The sequence below is a fragment of the Syngnathoides biaculeatus genome, chromosome 10 (assembly GCF_019802595.1).
Source record: "Syngnathoides biaculeatus isolate LvHL_M chromosome 10, ASM1980259v1, whole genome shotgun sequence".
Lineage (NCBI taxonomy): Eukaryota > Metazoa > Chordata > Actinopteri > Syngnathiformes > Syngnathidae > Syngnathoides > Syngnathoides biaculeatus.
Window position 1 is genome coordinate 4527184 of NC_084649.1, and position 19903 is coordinate 4547086.

Here is a 19903-nt window from a genome sequence, read left to right on the forward strand (position 1 = left end):
TCCACACGGTTGGAAAGGGCTACGGAGAAATTGCCAGGCAGCTTGGTGAAAAAAGGTTCCACTTTTGGAGCAATCATTAGTAAATGGAAGAAGCTAAACATGACGGTCAGTCTCAATCAGAGTGGACCCCCATGCAATATATCACCTTGTTGGGTCTCAGTGATACTTAGAAAGGTGAGGAATCTGCCCAGGACTACACGAAGGGACTTGGTCAATGACCTGAAAAGAGCTGGGGCCACCGTTTTCAAGGTGACTGTTGGTAATACACTAAGACTAAGGCCTAGCTAGTCTCCAGACCAAAACCAAACAGAAAATCTTTGGAAGGAGCTGAAACTCTGTGTTTCTCAGCAACAGCCCAGAAACCTGTCTGATCTAGAGAAGATCTGTGTGGAGGAGAGGGCCAAAATCTCTCCTGCAGTGAGTGCAAACCTGGTGAACAACTACAGGAAACGTTTGACCTCTGTAATTGCAAAGAAAGGCTACTGTACCAAATGTTAACATTGTTTTTCTCATGTGTTGAAATACTTATTTGCGGCTGTATCACACAAATAAATGGTTAAAAAAAAATCACCTAGTGATTTCTGGATTTTTTTTTTTAGATTATTTCTCTCACAATGGACATGCACCTAAAGTAAATATGTTGAATTTTGTGTGGTAATACACTAATGCAATATACCAATGTCAATTGTAATCTTAAATCTTATCTTGGAAAGCATCAAAAATTATATGCATCAATTCATTCTACATCATCAAAAGTGATGACAACAAAATTATTCAAACTTTATAACCAACATTATATATCAATCAATCGATACCAATAAGAAACTTGAACTTAAAGGTAGTACTCACTGCTTCTTGAAAACAAACAAGTTTGAGCTCCTCTACGCGGGAGTTGAGCAGAACCTCCAAGGCCTCCTTCCTCTCTTGCAGAGCTGCAACGCGCTCAGCCTGCAGCTTGCCATCGTGGCACATTTGAACATCTACGCAACACATTGCACACAAGCATGCTTGAGAGAATCGCAGTAATTAGTGCTCAGTGTGACTTCTTTTTCAAAAATATCCAGCCATGTATTGTGTCTGGGTGGGGTGTTGAGTTTCACACTTTCACAATAGGTGTGTATTTGTGGTGTCTGCTACCAGTCTCACTCACACGCACACACACAATGCTCTGACAAGATTATCTGGCAGCTGTGGTCTCAGTGTGGGAACAAAAGGCCTTCACACATGCAGATGTTGTTCCAGTTGGTCATTCCACTGAGACAAACCCTATTGTTTTCATTTGGTTGGACTGTTAGAAAAAAACACCAGTTGAAAATTCCTACAGGCCATTGCAGACTTGCATAGACATGAAGGTGTGTGCATTTACACTCCAGTCTGCAAGTCATTACTCACCTGGAGCTCCCACCAAACCCATGGATGTAATCAGATGCCCTTTGACCTCCATGTGGTTTAACTGTGTGGTCTTGACGATTCACACTCGCAGCCACACCCTCACCTAATTAACAAAAAAAAAAAGGGTTTAAATTCAAAATCCAGCTGAAGCCCAGTAGTAAGTGCAATGTATTGCTCACCGACCTTGTTTCAGCCATGTGCCGACCTGTGGAGTTGGGTCAGTGGTCAGCAGGGGACGACTTTGAGGGTCTTGTCGTTCAACATAGCATCAGCAGACAACAATCCCGCGAAGGAGGAGCCGACTACAGAATCCTTCAAAAAAGACAATACGACTTTTCAGACGAGAAGCAAAATAGTGTTGGTTGTATTTTAATTCAAGCTAAAGTGATCACATTTGTTCCACTTGTACAAACATACATAAAAACAGGACCACTTTAAAAATGAAAGCAAATGCATAACTTTATAATAATACATACAGTAATCATCCATCATCTATCCATTTTCTGAGCTGCTTATCCTCACGAGTGTCACGGGAGTGCTGGAGCCTATCCCAGCTTTCATTGAACAGGAGGCTGCAGTACAAGGAAGTCCTTCCAAATACATTTTCTATAGCATTTGTGCTTATAAGAGTCACACTTAAGTGAAGCCTAAGCGACTTCAAGCGACAGGCGGGATGAAGTCTGCATTGGTCCTCACCCAATTACAGGGTACAGATAGACAAAAACTAGTTAGACAATTAGACTTTACACCGATTTTGTCACCCTGATTGGATCAGCCGATAACTGGCATTTGTTGCTTATTGGCCAATCGGTTTTAACGTCATAATTCACCAATCCGACCAATGACTTCATTGATCGGCTCCAAGAAACACATTTACTCCGTGTGTCACTGTCATGCACAGTATGCCTGAATCCAAACGGTAGTTTAGCTGGATAATTTTGGCGCGAGTTTCGTAAATCTGAAAAAAATGCCTATGTCTCGTTTTGAAAACAAACTCTTCATATATATATATATATATATAATAGGGGGGTTTTTGTGTATTTTTGTCACGACCCATCGGAACGGAGGTAGGGATTGGGCAGGCAGTCAGGTGCAGCAGCGGAAGTCAGGACGTCGGGCGTAGAGAGCAGGTCAGCGGGCAGGCAGGAGTCAGTGCACAAGAGATCGATCAAAGCAGGCAGGAGTATCAAAGGCGTCAGGCTTACGGAGTCGGTCGGAGAACAGGCGGAGGTCGGTACACACGGGTTGAAGATCAGGGATACGGGAGTGCTGGAACGGGGCATGAGTTGCAACGATCTGGCGCCGGACCAGTCATCCCCATGGTCCTATATACACCGAGGCCAATCAGACAGCATGAGGTGCAGGTATGCGCCTCCCAATCAGCGCAACCGCGCGGGCACCCGCACAGCCAGGGCTGGACCGGCAGGATCATGACAATTTTGACATAGTACAGTAAATGTCTGATGGCCAATAAAGTTATTTTAAAAAACATGTCAACGGCATGGGAAAGAGAAGATAGCTGAGAGGCAACACGTAATGTGCAGATTAGACTGTAGGCAAATTTACTCTTTCCTGATTGCACACTGTCTGACTGCTGCAATAAAATATTGTATTCCGATACCATTGTATCTTCTTATTTTTACAAACAATGGGGTATAACTTGTCAAATGGAATACGACCAGATACACTCGTTTACCGTGGGCATGACAACACAAGTGGTGCTCGGGACAGGAAACGACGATGTAAGAAAACGTTACATAGCCTAGCAAGCTAGTGCTAGTGCTTGGGGTTGTTGTGTAAACATGCTGCTGTTGTGTTGTTGAACATGTGATCTGATCAGACCAGCGATTTTCAACCTTTTTGTAGCCAAGGCACATTTTTTACAGTTGAAAAATCTCACGCCACACCAACAAACAAAAATGTCACAAAGAGTTGATTAATTAATTAATTGCTGTATGTACTTCCTGCTGTCGAATCGAAGACCATGAATTTTTTCTGTCTGTCACTATGCCACAGCGGCATAAATAGATAAAGGATGCATTATTTATTGTAGATCGATATTTTTGACAATTATGTACAAAAGTATACACAGTATTAGTATTAGTATAGTTAACAGATCATTTAAATAGATTCATTGCTCCATCCAGTGATTATATCGATGATCGGTTATCGTTTTTTTTTTTTACTTTCTGATCGGTGATCCATCCCAAAAATCTTAATCGAGTAAAGCCCAGCACAAACATTCACATATTTAGAGTAGTATTCATCAATCCTTTGGAAACTGATTAATGATTAATGCCAAGTGCTACTGGTTTGACACATAAATTTGCTTAAATGACATACATTTTACCCTAATTCTTTATTATTAATAATTACTGACATTCATCCATGTAGACACAGTGACCATATTAATGATTTATCACAATAATATTCATCCATCCATTTTCTGAGCCGCTTATCCTCACGAGGGAGCGGGAGTGCTGGAGCCAATCCCAGCTATTATGTAGCAGGCAGGGTACACCCTGAACTGGTTGCCAGCCAATCACAGCAACAATGTTCAATAATCATTTAACAACATGGGAAACAAATATTTATAATATAAAACACTTTATTTCTATAAATCTTAGCAACTATTACTATTGTAATCTTTCTTGCAAATCACAATGTTCCATCAACGGTAAGCTATTTTTTGACAAGTTATATTCTTGGGGGCTTAATTGACCTAAAAAGCATCTATTGGGATGTGAGAAATGGCTGAGAACTTGTATAGAAACCACGCAAGAATTTGAAGAACCCAAAAACTCGAACCCAATCTCCTAACTTTGAGGCAAACATTCCAATCACTGCCATGCTAACCCTTGTAACAATATATGGTATTAAAATTCATCCTGAACCTCTGTTTTATCCTGAAGAAATTATTTTTAAAAAGTTTACAAAGTTCTTGTGCCTCAAGGCAAAGTATGAAAGTAGGAGTCTAAAATTACCTCTGTGAATTAATTAACACCCTATTAATTTGCAAAGAGGAGGTGAGAACACGAAAGTAATATTAATGTATTCAGAAAAATCTTGTCCTGTGCAAAAATAGTAAATGAGCTTTTCATTCAAAACGTGGTTGTTAACAAGTCACTAACTGATTATTGTCTGATGTTCACATTTCTTCACATTGCAGAGGTTCATTACCATCAACACCTCAAAGACATGACATCCAAAAATAGTCTCAGAGCTTTTTTTAATCATGATATAATGTAAATTTCAATTATTACACATACAGTCCATACAGAGATTAATTTGTAACTCTCTCATATGATTTTTACTTCCTAAAACGGCATTTTACATTTGCAAAACTATTTAAAACTATAATTACAGGGAAAATCTCCTTTTTGCGTCCATCTTTGTCAGATAATTTTAAACATAAGCTTTCGGCGTTACTGTTAAACATATCATGGGCTATAAAAAATCTGAAAGAAAGCTTCTCCCCCCCAAAAATATATTTTAAATGATATTTTCTTGAGTTTTGAATTACACAATACGTATTGTGATTTTTTTTATTTATTCTTAGACATCACAAAAAAATAAACCGAATACTGAAACAAAAATTAATCTTAAATTCTGCATGTTTGAAAAAAAAATAAAACCTAGAAAAACTAAATAACCTGCTCGGAAAATTTATTCAAACTAACTAAATTTGAAAATGATAAGTGTAATTGCAGTCACTCACATTTCAAAAATCTACGTGTGTGGTCTGTCATGCCCGCGGATATAAAGTTACAGGTGTGGTCCACCAGTCATCCCCGTAGATAAAGTTGCAGGTGTGATTAGGAATGGAATCTCAAGACGTTAAAATAACTTACGGAGTTGTTATACCCGAGTATGTAGTTGTTACCTAATACCATAATCATAATTTATTGACATTGCACTGAGACAGAAATTTTTAAAGAGGTCAATAGACATTCAATTTAAAAACTAAGTATTCATATAATCAAATCATTTTATTTCATCATGATGGATTGTTATAATCTAGTGTAATTTACGCCGGTATCTATTGTCAATCCATTGATGAACGCTAGCAGTAGATGATCTATATCTTCCTAAAGCAGATAGAGAGGAAAAGTTTTCAACATCAAGATAACGCAGTACCACGGGAGAAAATGACCATTTGCATTTAGATATATGGACAGACTAGTCTAATGTTGGAACTTAAATCAAGTCAGAGTAAATCACAATCTCATATTTATTATAGTTAGATACTGAAACATGACCTGTGTTATATCCCAGAAATGTTTTCAGTGTAACTGAGTTTCCTTTGACATGGCTCATGATGTTGATGACTTTCGATGCAAATGCGCTTGCAGTACGTGAAGAAGCTCCGAACATGTGATTTTGGCATAACTTCCGAACATGCTCAGTACAGTGAACTTGCATTTCCGGTTTCCGGGTGAATAATGATTGTTTAGGATCAGGCTTCTTTTGTTACCGTTTATGAAATAAACACGAAAATTAATGTCAAGACCAAAGTTCCCTCTAATTTTTTACGTGTCTAAGCAAACACACTTAGCCCATGAGTGCCCCCTTTGACAACTGTGAGCAACATCACCCTTTCCAAAACCGAAGACCGAGTACGAAAAATGTCTTCGATGGATCAAACTTTGTGGAAGACGGCATCATCAACTGATTCCATCTAAAATCAACCGGAACAGATATGTTTGCACGAAGGTAAGCCCTATATTTGATTTTCAATACATGTCTCATATAAATGAATTAGAAGTTCTTCGCTAGCATAACATAGCTACGTGTGAATGATTGACACACTTGATCTGTGTTGAGCGATATTTTGCGATGATCCGACTGCACAAAAGTGTCTCTTTGTTGCCGGCTAGCGAGCTAAGCTAAACCGGACTGTGTTTGCACGAAGGTATGCCCTATATTTGATTTTCAATACATGTCTCATATAAATGAATTAGCAGTCCTTCGCTTGCATAACATAGCTACGTGTGAATTATTGACACACTTGATCTGTGTTGAGCGATACTTTGCGAGGACCTGATTGCACAAACCTGTCTCTTTGTTGGCGCCTAGTGAGCTAAGCTAAACCAGACTAGCAGTCCTAAAAGCCTTTGACGTGCACCGAGACACCAAGACTGAAGGAAGGATGTTTGAGGACACTAAAGTAGTGATTGTCGTACTCGGTCGGGCCTTACGTAGGTTCGGCACTAATTCAAGAATAATTATTGAGGGGAGCGCGTGACGTTACACAAAGAAAACGAGAGAAACAACTCATAAATCAAGCCTCGCCTTCTTCTTTTCCTTCATACGGCGGTTCACAAACGGCTATACAGATACATATACAGATTTTGCACACAAGTTTGATAGGTAACACGAAAATAGGAAACTGTCAATGACGAATTCGTCTTTGGGTTATAATATATTATATTATGTGGCTTCTCGGTCTTCCTCTGACTCCGGAAAGATCTTGCGCTAATATTGATGGTTTCTCCGTCGATATGCATGGAAATACCATTGAAATACCCCTCGCTGAAATACTTGAAGCCCTGCTGTCTGCTCTTCAACGATATTTCACTATTCGGTAAGAATGCGAGTGAAAAATCAGCTGGTAAATCGGACAATTTCGCTCTCGTCTTTTCTTCCTGCGCCGCCATTTTTGCTAATCGTTTGTCTGAGGTTAGCAAGCGTGGGGTGACGTAACTTCAGGAGGCGTGGTTAAGTGCCCTGTACAGAGGGGTCAATTGCATTGGTCAAGACTACACAAAATAAGCAAAGTCTTTCAATATCTATGTATTTCTACTCGAAACAAAATTTACTCTCGTGATTTTTCATGCTCAACTGTGCAGATTTGTGAGTGAGATGGCGCCCAAGCGCGATTGCACCCGTCTAATCACAGTGACTGTAAATAAAATGAAAAATGATCCTATGATTCTAATTGTCCTTCCTGATAAGAAGAACCATGTTTATTGTCATTAACATCCAGGAATGTACACACAATTTATTCTCTGCATTTTACCCATCACAGTGAACACTTATTAGTTGAGGTGCAGTTCAGGCCATCAGTGTCTTGCTCAGGGACACCACAGCTGTGAGTCCTGGGGAGGGTCCAGAACCAAGATCCCTGATGGGTGTAGGCAATGATCTTAACCCTTGGGCCACAGCTACACAATGCGAATCAGAAGTGTAGTTTGTTTTTCAAAGTTGTTTATTCTCCACTGTAACGTGGTTCCAGCCAAAGTTTGGTTAAAAGTGTACTGTATCACCCAAGCACATGATTACGATGTTTTGCGGCTACATCGAAATAGCTTAGCGCTGGCAAAACCTGCATCCTTGTCATTCATTCGTGACAACACATTTAAGAGGTGTGGCTAATTCGCCACCGTGGAGGAGACGATTAGTGACTGTGGAGCGGCTCCATGCTATGCTTAGCCATGCTCACTTATTCTTATTCCTTTGCCAATAGAACCCAAAGAGTGGAAAGCAGCCGTGATGGGTGACTCTTCAACGTAGACGCACCATTTTTTTTTTTTGTTTGTTTGTTTTTTTTTTACAAGAATTTGATTTCATTGTATTATTGAAATTTTTCCTGGCCCGGCTGGGCGAGTGTCTATCGAGAATGTAGTGGCCAGACACAGAACCATAGTGCGCCCGGGCCTTCAGGCCACAGTTAAGGTTGGAGTCGGACAAACACACCAGAAGAAGAACAGTGGAAGTTAAGCACAAAATGTTAGAACATCTGGTCTGCAGATGGATGGAGAGATAAAGGTAGAACAACATGGGATTGCATCACATTCCATAAAGCAGCCTGCGGGTGTGCCAGTAGGAGGGATCAGATAAACTGGGAGCTGCATCAAAGGGAGGATCGAGAGCGATATGAACACTGACGATATAAATGCAAGGCGATTATGGAACATGTTTTGTTTTGCCTGGACTGGGGTGAGGGATTGGAGGTGGCATAGTGTGTTGCATGGGGGCTACATTGGTTAAAACATGAGCTGTGCGACGCAAGTGAGCTTCCTCTGTGAAGCTCGCATCACACGAATGCAAATCGACAAGAAGTTTAACATTCAAGTCTGCCAGGCCCAACACAGAGGCCTGCAAAGTCACTTCAAATCCTACGTTCACACGGCACGATGCTCATCTTTTACTTTCTGCTTCTCGCATTTGAGGCTGCAACATTCAAATGGGAAGCTGAGTTACAATTGGCCACATTTTTATTTTTCCCTCTACAAGAGAAATTGTTTTTGTTGCCTTTTGTAAAGCAGAGGGGTCTAAAAACAAGCCGTTGGGATGTCAGCTGCATTTGCGTAAGGTACGGCAGCTGGACAAAAGAGAGCCACTTTCAAGCAACAGTCAGAGTCCTGGGGTCTGAAACACCTTCAGGAAGAGGGAAGTACCACAAAGCTGACTTTTGTAGGATGTGTTAACAAATAGTAACGGTAGCGTCTGATGCAGGGTTATGTTGGTGCACACACCCTAAAGTGGGAACTGCTGCCTATGCAAGAAAAAAAAATACTTTATTTCGGGACCTCGCAAAGGAGTCAAGTACAGTTGCACACTTGCATGAATTTTATTGTATGGACGTTTAATAAAACCATTTGTTCTTGTAACTGTTGTGTAATGTTGCTGTGACATCTCTCGGTTTGCATGCAACATATTACTGTATTATCCAAATTTGTTTAAAATTAGGGCTGCACAAATGCCATGATCACAATGATGATATTTTTGGGGATAAATTGTGCAACCCTATGTAAAATAGTTTTATAATTAGGCCATTCAAAAAGTAAATTTCACCCCCTGATCAGGAATTGGAGACATTTTGAACGGACGTTTGGAGCCTTTTTTTTTAACCGTGCCCCAGTGGCAAATAAAACGTCCATAACATCAATGAGTTTGATATGGAAGAACACTGGCCTCAAACCTCAAATCCCATGAAACTACAACAGAGATTGTTTAACATCTTGTTTAACATCAGTGACCTCTGACCTCTTCAGTTGTTTTTTTTCCTGGATGAATGGACAAAACACAATGCGTAAACATAAACACACTTCTGCTTTTGTCATGCAGCACTGGTCCCATTGTAATTGGAAAGGGACGCGCAACTTGTTAGTTGATTTTTGGTCCTGTCAACTAAGAGATTTTATAGGAGCTGAGGTGTAAAAGAACAGCTGAGACATCATCTCACATTAACTGCACACAGGTGAGGCCAGCAAGCCCCCATGTCGACTGCTGGTGTTGACACAGCTGCTGCTGTTGTGAACATACACATGGTAACCAGACAAGGGTTACAACTATACAGTTGGCGAACGGCTCCTTCTTGTCCAACTGTTTTCAGGCCGCAGGCAGATGTGACAAATCATGATAACACCGTCCGACCATAGCCCCGCCTCCTCTCCAACAAGTCTTCTGTCATGTGTAGTGAACTAAGAGTACACAATGGTAGCCCAATGGTACAATTGGGAATTTGAACTTTTACATTTTCTGGAAGGGTGTGCTTAAAAGTCACAAAAACCTGGAAGTCATCATGGGAGACAACATGAATGTACGTCACTCGACCTTCTTTCAATCAGCATCAAAGCATTCAGCGGAGCTCATAGTGGATTTCCATGGGAAGCAGCGGATGATCTTTCTTCTACTCTGAATAAATGGGGCCCAGGTGCACAAGGTGGAAAATCTTCAAGTACGCCAGCATCCACATTTCCCAAGACTAGTCACACCACCTCTATACTCTGGCTAAAAAAATAAATAAATAAATACATAACTAAATAAATAAATAAAAAGGGCAACCAAGCTTCCTTATCATATCAGACAGCTAATAGAATTTAAGCTTCATTTCAGGTTGCTCAGCAACCTCTACACTCATGGGGAACACCAGGTGACTGGACCATCAAAACCACGCTTTCCGATTTTCTATATCGAGCGCTGCAGATCCAGATGCAGACCCAGGAGGATCACGGCCTTCCCAAACATTCACCCAATGCTCAACACAACAACACATGCTGAACTGCAGTGGGTGAAAAATGCTGACATTGTTTTATGTAGGTTACGCATAGTTCATACACTGCATAAATACTTGTACAAACTCTCACATACTTGAATATGTGAGACATAAACTTGAAATTAAAAGGACAAACGTTAAAAGTGTAACTGTAGTACCTATAGGGAGGAATGTTTGTTGATTTCAATGTTTAAAAGTTGTTGCCAATCCCAATTGACATCAGGTAAAAGGCACACACTCTGGACTGTGATTCATGTCAATCACAGACTGATAACTATTCAAATTCCCATTCACACCACTAGTGAGTGGAAATTGAACCCATGCTCCCTGTGTAGAAGTCAGGTGAGTAAATCACTGTGCGTTTAGAAAGAACCCGTTATGCCTGGTATAAAAATGGGTGTGGTCAATGGGCTGTTTTACCTTCAAGGTCTCATGCGCCCCTAATTTCACCTACTGATGACGCAGCATTAGGAGCGAGTGGGAGTTCAGTATATTGCTCAAGGGCACTTTTGACATCAATCAAACACACAACTTTTGGGTTAGGAGACAACCGCTCTCCCACTCGAGGTACGCCGGCCAAATTAGAAGTGTGGGAACAACAAATCCACCATGAGTTTGACCTCTTCTTCTTCTTTCCATATTGTTCAAATAATCATTCATAACACTTGTATCAATAAAAAGCAGGGCAGCTTATCTTTTACTGACCAATTCAGATGTAGGTTTTTTCTCTTCACTGGCCTTGACACTCACCTTTGCAAATTTGACACAATTGCTACGTGTTAAACAAATCAAGATAGCTAAACCCTAGATTGTGCTTAAACCAAGGCGGGGGGAGTAATAAAGAAAGGAATGTGGCTCAAACGTCAGAGGGGATTATTCTGATACATTTTCTCTTTGCTCCAATAACACCTTGAAGCAGATCTGTGTGTTAGTCCACATTTTGATGTACTGTGTACTGCATACTTTGTTGATGTAAAGGTTAAGAACTACACACGATGCATAGACTGGAGTCACATCCTATACTATACTATACTATACTAATTACGCAAGCATAATTTTGATGTGAATTAGAAAGAAATGCAGGTGTGCTCTGAGACTAGATTTCTTGAACTCACAAGGCTTCCTTTTACATACAATCTTGAAAAAAAAGTGGCCTAAAAGGCTGACTACATCCAATGTTCCAGAATCTCTTCAGTCAGTGTCTGATGGGCAAAACAAAGAGTAACGTCACCCCGAATGAACTTAATGGCAAAATGTAGTCGTCTGGGTGAAGACTGCGATGCCTGATAGAAAGATACAAACTGGTATAAGAGGGAGTGGCTCATTGCAAAGCAGATGGGTGGACGTGAGAATGGAGAGGGAAAACAAACAGGAGCATGTGTTCAAGAGATCAGGATGAAAGGCTGCAGTAAATCAAATCAACCAAGTCTCTTTGGGAAAGGTGTAACACCCCTTTGGGTAAATACAACAACAATCCTTACAACAATCACGACTTTCGAGAGGGGTGTTTTGCTAACACAGCAAAAAGGACGATGCCAGAGAGTCCCCCTGCTGGCACTGACTGACCCTCACAATCTTTTCTGTTTCCCCCCTCCGGAACCTGACAAACATCCTTATTGAGGAATTTGTTAATGATAGGCCTTTACACTGCTGCATGGGAGAAAGCAGTATTCATCCAGGAGATAGCATCCAACTACTGTACATGTCTCCCTTTCACTCCATGACACTTCAGCAACAGGGGGGAGCTTGACACGCATTTCTCCTGTGAGACTGCACGCTTTAATTCATTTGCGGTGTGCTTCCAATCGGCGACATGTGTTACCGAAAATGACTCCCTCGCTCATACAAACATCCAGAGTGGCCGTGCGCTACCAGGCGTGACATTGGGGAAAGATACGTTCACATTCGTTCTGTTATGATTAGCATATATTGCATTTAAAGTGGTGTCTCGGACGCGTGAGGCTGCATCCGCATAGCTGCGAACGACACACTCTCACACACAATCATAATAAAAAAAAAATGAAAAAAACACGTTTCTATACTTCGTCTCTAAATAACATTACACAATGTATTTCCGATTCATTGACTTTAAAGTGAAACTGTACGTTAAATGAGTGTTCGACTTCGGAGGTGAATCCTCGCTTACCGGAGAGCATGAGCGATGCCTCTTGGAGATCCTCAACCGACAACAAGAAGCATAGCCGGGCACCACCACAACCCCCCTCTTCGTCTTCCTCAACTCCGCTGGGAACCTTTAAGTGAGCGTAAGACGCGCTGTAACGCCTTCGCTCATGGTAGCTCCGCATCCGAATTGTGACCGACGGCGGACACGAACTCGATCACTGAGCACTTCGCATCCCAGTTGAAGCTGAGCGGACTAAAAGAGGAGGCAACGGAAAGCAGAGCCCGAAGACCCGCCCACGTCCAGCACGCCCCCAATGGCGGCCAACCGAGGATCTGTATCCGAGCAAAGTAACGTGTCATGTTGCAAATGTCGCCAAAATTCGCGCCAGCTAAAAATGAATTACACTTGCACGAGTGTTCAGACACACTTGGCTGCCAAAACAAAATTCATGTCAGCCAATGTCTTCACATCCCTGTGTTTTGTTGCCTACAGATGGCGCTGTTTTTCTTAACGGGAACAAACCCAACCTCGATTGAACCAAGGCACATACTGTGCGGTATTGTCCACGTGAAAATAAAAATCGCCTCAGTATGCATGCATGTATATGTATACAGTTGAAGCCAGAAGTTTACATACAATGTGCAAAAACACACATTTCGTAATGAGAGAGAGAATATCTAAGAGTATTTTACATTGTTTTCTTCTAGGCCAAATGAATACATACACAAAAAGTACTATATCATTAAAAACATGAAGATGAAGGCATGGCTTTGGAATCTCCTGATAGGTTAACTCACATCATGTGAGTTCATTAACGGCACATCTGTGGATCTATTTAAGGCTGTGAAAGTGTCATTATACTCGGTGAAACCAGTCCTCCACCGACATGTACTGAAAGGCTACACTCGTGAATCATTACTTTTAAACATTTTGAAAAAGTCAAATTACCAAGATCTTAACTTCTGGAGGCATGTCTTGTGAGCTGATGAAATTAAATTTTTATGTTTAGCCAAAATATGTCCTGTCGGCCGGTCCCAAGCCCAGACAAATGCAGAGGGTTGCGGCGGGTTAAAGGCATCCGGCATAAAATAGTGCCAAACATATATGAGCGTTCATCAAATGACTTCCATAATGAATGGGTCGTGGCCCGGGCTAACTACACCCGCCCCCGGCACTGTTAATCTGCAAGCGAAGGTAGAAATTGAGGTAATGTAGGTCAAAAAAAAAAAAAAAGAGGAGGAAAGCGACTTAGTTGGCAGAAGAAGAAGAGGCATGCACAGACCCTACAACTGTGTGTAGGGACTTTGAATGTTGGGACTATGACAGGAAAAGCTCAGGAGTTAATTCACATGATGATTAGGAGAAAGACATCCAAGAGAGCAAGTGGAAAGGGAGTAAGGCTTAGGAGCAGGGTTTAAATTATTTTACCATGGAGTAGATGGGAAGAGAAATGGAGTAGGGGTTATTTTAAAGGAAGAGTTGGCTAAGAATGTCTTGGAGGTGAAAAGAGTATCAGATCGAGTGATGAGGCTGAAATTTGAAATTGAGGGTATTGTGTAGAATGTGATTAGTGGCTGTGTCCCACAGGTTGGATGTGCCCTCGAGTTGAAAGAGAAATTCTGGAAGGAACCAGACGAAGTAGTCCTGAGCATCTCAGTTAGAGAGAGAGAGTTGTAATTGGTGTAGATTTCAATGGACATGTTGGCGAAGGAAACAGGGGTGATGAAGAAGTGATGGGTAAGTACGGCATTCAGCAAAGGAACTTTGAGAGTCAGATGGTGGTGAATTTCGCAAAAAGAATGGAATTGACAGTGGTGAACACTTATTTCCAGAAGAGACAGCACATAGCAACATAGATTGATCTACAAGAGGTAGGAAGATTAAGAAGACAAAGGTAGAGCAGAGAATCAGGTGGTGGAAGTTGAGGAGGGAAGAATGTCGTGTGGCCTTTCGGAAAGAGGTAAGACAAGCTCTCGATGGACAGGAGGACCTCCCAGAAGACTGGAATACTATTGCCAAGGTACTCAGAGAGGCAGGGAGGAGAGTACTTGGGTTGCCTTCTGGTAGGAAAGGGGAGAAGGAGACTTGGTGGTGGAACCCCAAAATACAGGAAGTCATCAAAGGAAAGAGATTAGCGTAGAAGAAGTGGGACATAGAGAGGACTGAGGAGAGGCAGAAGGAATACTTTGAGATGTGACGTAGGGAAAAGGTAGAGGTGGCGAAGGCTAAACAAGAGGCATGTGATGACATGTACACCAGGTTGGATATGAAAGAGGGAGAAAAGGATCTCTGCAGGTTGACCAGACAGAGGGATAGAGATGGGAAGGATTGCAGCAAGTAAATGTGATTAAGGATAGTGATGGAAATATGTTGACTGATGCCAGTAGTATGCTAAGTAGATGGAAAGAGTACTTTGAGAAGTTAATGAATGAAAAGAATGGGAGAGAAAGTAGAGTTGAAGAAGTGGCAATGATTAGTAAGGGGGAAGTTAGAAAGGCAGTGAACAGAATGAAAAATGGAAAGGCAGTTGGTCCTGATGATATACCAGTGCAAGTATGGAAGCAATTTGGAGAGGTGGCTGTGTAGTTTTTGAACAACTTATTCAAAAGAATACTAGCAGGAGAGACGATGGTCACCAAACAACAGAACAAAGGCGATGTTTGGAGCTGTGGAAACTATAGAGGAATAAAGATGATGAGCCACACAATGAAGTTATGGGAAAGAGTAGTGGAGGCTAGACTCAGGACAGAAATAAGTATCAGCAAGCAACAGTATGGTTTCATGCCTACAAAGAGTACCACAGATGCATTATTTGCCTTGAGGATGCTCATGGAAAAGTACAGAGAAGAACAGAAGGAGATACATTGTGTCTTTGTAAACCTAGAGAAAGCCTATGACAGAGTACCAATAGGGAAATTGTGGAACTGCATGCGCAAGTCTGATGTGGCGGAGAAATATGTTAGAATAGTACAGAACATGTATGAGGGCACCAGAACAGCGGCGAGGTGTGCCATTGGTGTGTCAGAGGAATTTAAGGTGGGGGTGGAACTGCATCAGGGATCCGCAGTGAGCCCCTTCCTGTTTGCTGTGGTCATGGATAGGTTGACAGATGAAGTTAGACTGGAATCCCCTTGGACTATGATGTTTGCAGATGATATTGTGATCTGCAGTGAAAGCAGAGAGCAGGCGGAGGAACAATTAGAAAGATGGAAGCACGCACTGGAAAGGAGAGGAATGAAGATTAGCCGAAGTAAAACAGAATATATGTGCGTGAATGAGAAAAGTGGAGGGGAAGAGTGAGGCTACAGGGAGAAGAGATACTGAGGGTGATTGACTTCAAATACTTGGGGTCAACAATACAGAGCAATGGAGACTGTGGTAAAGAAGCGAAGAAACGGGTCCAAGCAGGGTGGAACAGTTGGCGAAAGGTGCCTGGTGTTCTATGTGACAGAAGAGTCTCCGCTAGGATGAAGGGCAAAGTTTATAAAACAGTGGTGAGGCTGGCCATGATGTATGGATTAAAGTCGGTGGTACTAAAGAAACAACAGGAAGCAGAACTGGAGGTAGCAGAAATGAAGATGCAGAGGTTCTCGCTTGGGGTGAGCAGGTTGGATAGGATTAGAAATGACCTCATTAAAGCGACAGCCAAAGTTGGATGTTTTGGAGACAAGGTTCGAGAGAGCAGACTTAGATGGTTGGGACATGTTGAGACGAGAGGGTCAGTATATTGGTAGAAGAGTGCTGACGATGGAGTTGCCAGGGAAAAGAGTGAGAAGAAGACCAAAGAAAGGGTTGATGGATGTTGGGAGGCAGGACATGAGGAGAGGAGGATGCACGAGATAGGCTTAGATGGAAAAAGATAACACGCTGTGGCGACCCCTAATGGGACAAGCCGAAAGGAAAAGAAGAAGATGTTTAGCTATAATAATTAATGTTATATCTGGAGGAAAAAAGGTGGAAGCGTGTAGACCTGAGAACACTATACCAACTGTCACGAAGCAATGGTGCAGGGGCGGACTCAAATGTAGGACTCCAAGATAAGGACATTCAATGGGTTTTATTATAAAATAAAGTTGTGCACGACAACACAGTCCAAGAAGGCAGGATCCAAAAAAAAAAAACAAGAAACAATGTCCGATAACTATGAGTCAACTAAAGAGCATAACAAAAGCGTGACTGGACTATAATGACGCAGTGGTGGAGTAACCCTGGATACTGGAAAGCATACTCAACAAACTGGCTAATGCCACGGCCAAAACTCCAACTTAAATACATGGTCTCATAATAGTGCCTCATGTGAAACAGCTATGACTGACGACAGGTGGGATAGATGAAACCGCTCAGCACGGTGGCCAGGCCGCACCCTTCTTGACCGTGGTCCAGGCTTGCACTTGACACCAACTGTGAATCATGGAGGTGGCAGCATCATGTTGTTGGGTTGTTTTGCTGCAATAGGAACTGGAGCTCTTCCTCAAATAGACGCCATCATGAAGAAAGAACATTACATGGAGATATTAACCTTTCTTGTTAATTTTTTCTCCTTTTTCATTTTGTTCATGGGAGTTTTTTTTGGCCACTAACGTTTATAAGATACAAAGTTATTATTATCCCCAACCACTTTTTAAATTAGAGCATATTTTTTCTCTATGCAAGCATGATGCAGACACACCAAACAAAAACAAAAAAAGTTCTGTATTCTGTACAAGGATTATTGGGCAGAATAATCCGTTGACAATTGTACGATATATCTACTCAAAGTCCACAACATTAGGCACACCTGTTCAATGAAATATTATCACACAAATTATTTCATCAACTGTATAGCCATCCATTTCCTTCAGCCTTTGTCTTCATTGGGGTCACGAGTGAGCAGGAGCCTATTCCAGCGGATTTGGGCCAAGACACACTGGACTGGTCGCCAGCCATTCACAGAGCACGTATATTGTAATACACGTCACGTTTTAATGTGATAAATTGAGTATGATGTTATAAAGTGATATATTACACACTAAAATTAGATAAAGTTCGTATTTTAACATAATGAATCCAATGTCTTAACATGATGAATTCCATTTTAACGTGAGCGGAGCCAAATGAGGTGTCTTCAGCATTTAGTCAGGATCCCTCCTGGCCAGCTCTCTGGTGGGGTGTTCTGGGCATGTCCCACTGAACGAAGGGCATGGGGAGAACCCATTGCATGCTTGGAAGACCTGGACGGAGTGACTGTCAAGGGAAGTCCGGGTTTCCCTGCTAAAGCTGCTGACCCCGTAACCGTACGGATAAGCGGAAGAAAATGGATGGATGGATTAATGGATGAATGGTTTTACATATTAATGTGATAAGTTATCAAGTTACAGAGTGATACACTTCACTTTCACATTAGGCAAAACAAAGCAGAGCAATTCGTTCCAGTTTAGACCACTCGCAGAGGCTGAAGAAGGTGCATGCAGTGTTGCCACATTTACCTTGAAAACTTAGTTTAGCTTTACTGGTTACTTGAATTAAAAAGTAACTCAATTAGAAAAAAAGTAACTTTTTAGTTACTTTCTGCGGCCGCCAAGGGGCAGGGATAGCACTTAATGATAATACAAAAAAAAATAATAATAATTGGCTTAACAGTACCCATTACTTGGAAATAATGTATACCACACAAGTTACAGAATTATGTCATCAATAACTGAAACATTTGTGTAGTTGATGCCACATTCAGTCAGTAAATCTTAGTGCAGATTTGACATGCCACCGCGGTACATTAAGTACCCAAACATAAACAACTACACCATCCTCAATACACTTCTCTAAATCTAAACTGATTAGATAACCTCCCAAGGCCAAAAAGCCCCAGGCAAGTTCTATCTTTGAATTACTGGGACTAAAAGACCCCTCCACCACAGTAAGGTGTTGGCTAAAAAGGAGAGGTGCAATGAATTGTTTCACCTCCAAAGTCATAGAGTTTGGAATGAAACCCGAATTTTCAGAGAGCGTATTCTAGTTTCTTGGTAAAGCGTGAAGTGTATTATCGATGTTTATCTCTTTATTGATGCATATCTTTTGCTCACACATGCCAAATCTTTGATAAAAGACGATTTAAATCAAAATGCAGGGAGAGTTTGATAGGGAAAGTGAGTGGTTCGATTTGCGGCATATACCAAACCATTCTGAACAAGTGGTGCAAAGTGAACAAGTGAGGAATGCATGTGATGTGTGTGTTGGAGGATTGCCTGAAAAAGGAACGAGAGAATGAGAAAGAACAGTTGAAGGGTCTGGCAAATTACACCGGGGACGGCTTCGAGGCTGTCCATGAACAATTGGCTGCCACCTCATTGATGACACTCCAGCAACATGGCGGTGGACATGATCCTCGCGGAGAAGGGAGGTGTTTGTTCCATGTTCGGAGATCAATGTTGTACAGTTATTCCGGATAACACAGCCCCCAATGGATCCCTGACCATCACTTTGCAGAAATTGCGGTCTTTGTCGAGTGAGATGAAATCCTACTCAGGGGTAGACACCTCTTAATGGGATAATGCTCTTAGTGTCTTCAGCAAGTACAAGGCCTTGGTAACTTCGGCTCTTATCTCCGTTGCTGTTTTTTTTTTCACCTCTCTTGACTTTGTGTGGTTGTTGTTGTATTCCTTGTGTTCGATCCTTGTGTCAGCGATTGATTACTGCTGCCATTGAGAAAAAGGACATTTATGTTCCTCCACCCTATATGATGGCTGAATTGCTTCCTCCTTCAGGCCCATCTGTTGTACCACACGCTCCGGACGATGACGTGGCTGGAACTTTCCTTTAATTCAGTTTATTTCAGGTGTCGGACTCTTTTGAATCCGAAAGGGGGATTGAAGTGTATTATCGATGTGTATCTCTTTTATTAGTGATGTGCATCTCTTTATTGATGCCTATCTTTTGCTCACACATGCTAAATCATCAGTTAACCTTACTGGAGAGACCAGGGCATAGAAATGTGCCAGTTATTACCAGTTTAGTCATTATGATGAAGACAGTTCGTGATGCTCTTATTTTACGACGCGGTTCTCTTGTGATGCTCTTTATTTTCCTTTCATACGTTTGTGATGCTGACCCTGCTGATAGTAGGGGAATGCTGTAAATCCTCTGTCTATTGGCAATTGTGATCTGCTACAGCCATTGTCTGTCACTCATTTGTGCCCAGAATATTCTGTAAGTAAAAGCTTTGAAGAAACTGTCCATCATCTCCAGCCTGTATTTGGATAACCAACATTCTCACTACCCAAAATTAAAACGAACATGTGAAGGAAACAGTGTCCTCCAACAAGCGGTTGGTGGCCCAACATTTTTTTAAAATAAAAATATATATGCAAATGCTAACAACTTCCATTTTTACGTGTTGCCATGGATTCTCA

The 19903-nt window shown here is 41.6% G+C and overlaps 1 protein-coding gene across 2 annotated transcripts in view; it reads right to left on the bottom strand.

The window, feature by feature from the left end:
* The window catches only part of ccdc120b (coiled-coil domain containing 120b), a 30332-nt gene extending 17567 nt beyond the window's left edge, over nucleotides 1-12765 (bottom strand). Inside the window, exons 1-4 of one of the 2 annotated variants that reach the window (XM_061833512.1) lie at nucleotides 12540-12765; nucleotides 1576-1704; nucleotides 1393-1495; nucleotides 850-980 (exon numbers count right to left, since the gene is read on the bottom strand). In XM_061833512.1, coding sequence (XP_061689496.1) covers nucleotides 850-980; nucleotides 1393-1444 — 183 coding nt within the window. In that variant the 5' untranslated portion in view covers nucleotides 1445-1495; nucleotides 1576-1704; nucleotides 12540-12765. The other variant, XM_061833514.1, reaches the window with a different exon arrangement.
* Between the last annotated feature and the right edge of the window lie 7138 nt (nucleotides 12766-19903).